Consider the following 5457-nt stretch of genomic DNA (forward strand, 5'->3'; position numbering starts at 1 on the left):
GGTTGGGGGGGGGGGGGGGGGGGGGGGGGGGGGGGGGGGGGGGGTTGATGCCTCAGACTCTGCTGGGGTATTATGTCACAAGTGGTATACGTTCTTGCTTGCTTTTCTAAACACTGGTATTCAAAACATCTGGCCCCAAAGGTTTCAGGACTGAAACCCACTCTTTACCAGACAGACCCTGAACTAAGTGTTTTCTGTCCTATCTGCTCGATCTCTACTACAATGAGTATCTGACCGCTCAATAACCACGTATACTGTGGGTACCAGGCACTGTGTTAAGTGCTGTATAGACATTATCTCATTTAAGCTTCCAAGAATTCTGTGAGGTAGGTGCTATTATCCCAATTTAGAGATGAGGAAATCCAGGCTCCATGAGATTAAATAACTGGTCCAAGACTACCCAGTAAGTATGTGGCAGAGTGGAGAATCAAACCTAAATCTGATGATAATACTGAAGCTTTTTGCACTAGCTTATACACCTTCTGAGTTTATAAAGTATTTTCACATGTACGATATCCTCTCTTTTCCTCACTTCATGAAACAAAAAAGAAAAAGCATCGATTCCATTTTACAAATGATGGAATTCAGTCTCCAGATCCCATAGCTCACAAAAGGCCAACTCAGGACTCAAACCCAGGTCTGGTGCTCTTTCAACTAGGTTCGCGCGTCCCAAGGACTTTCTGCAATGTTAACGTGTGCCTACGTGGCATCTAACACAGGCACAATCAAGAAAATGACCTTGGCTCTGACCTCATCAGGAGTTCCTATTGCCTAGCCCGGCAGCACCAAGCTTATCAGGGATGCTGAAGAAATGGCCTGTCATTTCCTCACAGCACAAGCACCACTGGTATTTGCAATTCTGTATCTACGGAACCTAACTATTAGGTTCTATTCGTTTCTATAGTAGTTACTATCGTACGTGATGACTTGTCTTATTTCATAGAAACTTAGAGGTAGCAATTATCTTCCCCAGCATCTAACACAGAGATCTGGACCCAGCTTTGAGTTCTGGGTAAAGAATTAGCGCTGCCTCTCTGCAGAATAAACTAAGCGACCACAGGAAGCCAGCTCCTTTTAGGGCGTGTCTGGTTGGTTAACAAGAGAGAACAGCACAGTACTGAGAGGGGACACAGCCAGAGTCACAGCTGGCACAAAGCCACACCACTGTTCTTCTGGGGAAGAGTGCTTCAGAGAAAACTCAACAAGACCCAGCATGAAGGCCATTCTCGTAGTGAAAGCAGCTTAGATGTTAAGAGGAGGAATACTCCTTACATTTCCTCAGGCAGGTAGGCCTCCTGATCAATTTGGACATCAACATCTTTTTTGGTGGCAATTTTGTACATAGGAATTGCTTTTTGCACTGCAGCCTGGAAAAACAGAAAACAATGAAAGGTTTTAGCAGAAACTACAGAGCAAGTATCCAAAAAAAAAAAAAAAAAAAATCAGCCAACTATACAAGCAAGGCATATTCCTATTTATTTATCAAGTAAAAGAATGCATTGCTGATGGAAATGTAAAATGGTACAGCTGTTGTGGAAAATGGTATGGCAGTTCCTCAAAAAAATTAAACACTGAATTACCATATGATTCAGCAATTCTACCTCTGGGTATGTACCCAAAAGTGAAAGCAGAGATTTGAATGGCTAATAGTACAACCATGTTCACAGCAGCTTCATTCACAACAGCCAAAAGGTAGGTAGAAACAACCCAAGTGTCTAACAGATAAACAAAATGTGCACACAATTCAGATGCATACAATTCAGCCTTAGAAAGGATGGAAATTCTGACGAGGCTCACATGAGGAACCTTGAAGACATCATGCAAGGTGAAACAGGCTAGTCACAGAAGGACAGATGTTGTATGATTCCACTAGCATGAGGTACCTAGTGTAGGCAAATTCAGGAAGATAGGAAGTAGGGTGGTGGCTGCTGGGGGGGTGGGGAACAGGGAGTTAGTGTTTAATGGGGACAGAATCTCAGTTCGGGACAGTGAACGTGTTCTGGAGAGGGATGGGGCCACGACGACTGCACAACAATGTGCACATACTTAGTGCCACTCTACACCTGAAATGGTCAAGTTTATACTGTTGACTGTACATCTTACAATTTTAAAAACAAATGAGCACATCAGGAAAAAAAAATAATGCTATACTGTAATTAATATGATAAAACATAATTAGTGGAAAGTCCTATCTAAATAATAATGTGCATGAGTAGACATATAAATAACATTTTCTTAAAGGAACTTTAGTTGGCAACTCAGACGTGCCTCCAAAGAATGCTTATCACCTTGGGGAACTCTCTAATATGTCTAGCTCTCTGTTTTATAGGTTCATAAATGAGGTTGTCAGCACACACATGGATCCAGGTTACTGGCATAGTTTACAAACGAGAATCACACTTTATTAATTTCCAGTGCAGAGTGAGGGGAATGAGCACGTGTATTCTTCAGCTGGAAAGTTTTCTTTCCTAGGAGACAAGTTACTTGGGAGACAAATTATAATAAGAGCGTGAATACATTATGTATTCTAAGTATATTAATTTATAGTAAGAAACGTAATTGCTAAGGGACTAAGCACTCAATCCTTGCCTGAAAGCAAGCTGCATGGAAGAATTTTATTTTTAAAATAATTTTTTTTTTTTAAGATTCTATTTATTTAATTTGACAGAGAGAGAGAGCAGGGGGAGTGGGAGAGGGAGAAGCAGGCTTCCCGGAGAGCAGGGAGCCCGACATCCTGGGATCAGAACCTGAGCTGAAGGCAGATGCTTAATGACTGAGCCACCCAGGCGCCCCTTATTATTATTTTTTAAAAGTTTTGTTTATTTAAGTACTCTCTACAGCCAACACAGGGCTCGAACTCACAACCCTGAGATCAAGTGTCTCATGCTCTCCTAACTGAGCCAGCCAGGCGCCCCACAGGGAAGAATTTTCACCTGAAGAGCGACTCGATGACAGAGAGTTGGAGCTCGGTGAGTTCATTCTGATTTGTGGGTCCTTCAGTCTAGGGTACCCATCTAATGCTACAGCCCGTATGGACCCCCTGTGGCGCCAACAGCCGGCCCTAGACCAGGCAACTTCTCCCTTAGGCCACGGAGGAACACCTTAGCATTTGCCTCTGGGACTGCAGCTCACTTTCTTTGTACCCACTTTCTTTCCCCACTACAGGAATACATTAGGTTATAGCCAAGCCTTGCTAGTCTGGGAGTAGTTTGTCACTTTTAGATGGCATGGCCTATCTTTGCTCCAATCCAGTATGTGCTGTTTTCATTGCTGAATTTTCAGAAGATTATGGCGTTACAGAGCTCCCAGAAAGGGAGGAGGGTACTAACTCTATGACCTCTTCATGAAAAGAAATTAGAGACTTAGGTACACTTAAGTTACTATCTGTAATGTGTTAAGATACCTCTAATTTCCATGGTTGAGCTATCCTCTATTAAAGCACGCATTTCATCTCTAACATTTTGATGTATTTAAAAAAAGAAAATGGATTTCTTCTCTAAGCTCTTTACCTTTACCAGAGGGAAATCCTGCTTCCTGCAACGAACAATCATTCGGGGCTCTAACAATTGGTACAAACCCTGTAAGACATAATCAGATGCAATTATTAGGAAATGCAATTTATTTATTTATTTATTTATTTATTTATTTAAAGATTTTATTTATTTATTTGAGAGAGAGAGAATGAGAGAGAGAAAGCACATGAGAGGGGGGAGGGTCAGAGGGAGAAGCAGACTCCCCGCCGAGCAGGGAGCCCGATGCGGGACTCGATCCTGGGACTCCAGGATCATGACCTGAGCCGAAGGCAGTCGCTTAACCAACTGAGCTACCCAGGCGCCCCAGGAAATGCAATTTATAAAATCCAACAGCAAAATAAAATATTTTTATAATTCTTTCATGTAGTTTGGAAAAAGAATACACAGTATGAGAACATGGAAAGAAGCTTTTGATCTCACAAACAAGATAAATATACTCCGGTGGCAGAAACAAAATTTATATCGAAATCTTCAAGTGGAAGCCAAATGTTACTGTAATTAACCTAAGTAAAATAAGAATTCACAAGCGAGCAGCAAACATTTAAAATGTATACTGTCTTTGGTCTGAACCCCAAAATCTAAAGCAAGTATTTTAGCAATGAAATCAAATTAGGGAAGTTTTGTTTTTGTTTGTTTTAAGAGAGGGAGAGAGTGAGACAGAGAAGGGAGGGAGAGAGAGAATCTTGAGCAGGCTCCACACCCAGTGCAGAACCTGGCGGGGGGCTCGATCTCACAACCCTGAGATCATGACCTGAGCCAAAATCAAGAGTCGGACACTTAACCAACTGTGCCACCCAGGTGCCCCTCAAATTAGGGAAGTTTAAAGCTGGAGGTCGCAAGCAAATTTGACCCCTGAGTTCTAAAGGACTAATAAGACTATATAAAAGGGTAGGAAAGTCTGGAAGTCTTATCCAATCAGATATTACTGTCCCCCCAACACATGACAAGGACAAGCGCAAAGAAGAAGGCTAAGATGACAAAATAGGGGGGGAAAAAAAAAACAACAGAGCTGGTCTGTAACACATCTTGTCAATTTTTTAAGAACTGTGGCTATCAGTGGTAGGTCTAACCTAGAAATTACCTGAAGGACCAGTCCATCCAGCAGCACCTGGTACCTGGTTGTATCTTTTACCACTTTGCTGAGTCTCTGTTTTGCTTCATTTAGAAGGTCCTACAAAGAGTAGAAAAGAAAAAAGTTATCTACAGGTAGTCAGGGTAGTCAGCTCAGAATCCACTGTGAGGGTGGTCCTGGCTCATGCCCAATCACTTCACATTATATTACTGTTTTCATTCAATACACATTCCAAGATATATGATAAACCACATGCTGTGCTAAGTACTATACACTGATACAAGGAAGCAGGAAGCAACATCACAGCTCCCAGGGAGTTCACACTCAAGCAGAATAGCCCAGATTATCAATATCAGTTCAGAAACCTACAAAACTGACTAACATGGAAAGAGCTACATGATATAGATTTAAAAAGCAAGCTATTAAGACTGTAGTGCAGAGACACCTGGGTGGCTCAATTGGTTAAGCATCTGCCTTCAGCTCAGGTCATTATCTCAGGGTCCTGGGATGGAGCCTCATGTGGGGCTCCCTGCTTGGCAGGGAGCCTGCTTCTCCCTCTCGCTCTGCTGCTTCCCCTGCTTGTGCTCTCTCTCTCTCTCTCTCAAATAAATATCTTCAAAAAAAAAAAAAAAAAAGACTTGTGCAAGATGAGAGATGGAGGGAGAGAGAGAGACAGCGTGAGCACAAGCAAGGGGATCGGCAGGTAGAGGGAGAGGGAGAAGCAGGCTCCCAATGAGCAAGGAGCCCGATGCGGGACTCAATCCCAGGACCCTGGGATCATGACCTGAGCCGAAGGCAGACACTTAACTGAGCCACCCAGGTGCCCGATTTCAATTTTCTTTATGCTAATTT

The 5457-nt window shown here is 42.7% G+C and overlaps 1 protein-coding gene across 2 annotated transcripts in view; it reads right to left on the minus strand.

Moving 5' to 3' along the window:
• Positions 1–5457, minus strand: part of ATP6V1E1 (ATPase H+ transporting V1 subunit E1) — a 34472-nt gene that overhangs the window by 3458 nt on the left and 25557 nt on the right. Inside the window, exons 5-7 of one of the 2 annotated variants that reach the window (XM_021690511.1) lie at positions 4615–4704; positions 3510–3578; positions 1273–1367 (exon numbers count right to left, since the gene is read on the minus strand). In XM_021690511.1, the coding sequence (XP_021546186.1) occupies positions 1273–1367; positions 3510–3578; positions 4615–4704 (254 nt within the window). The remainder of the gene's footprint in view (positions 1–1272; positions 1368–3509; positions 3579–4614; positions 4705–5457) is intronic. The other variant, XM_044914975.1, reaches the window with a different exon arrangement.

This window comes from Neomonachus schauinslandi, chromosome 5 (genome assembly GCF_002201575.2).
Source record: "Neomonachus schauinslandi chromosome 5, ASM220157v2, whole genome shotgun sequence".
Classification (NCBI taxonomy): Eukaryota; Metazoa; Chordata; class Mammalia; order Carnivora; family Phocidae; genus Neomonachus; species Neomonachus schauinslandi.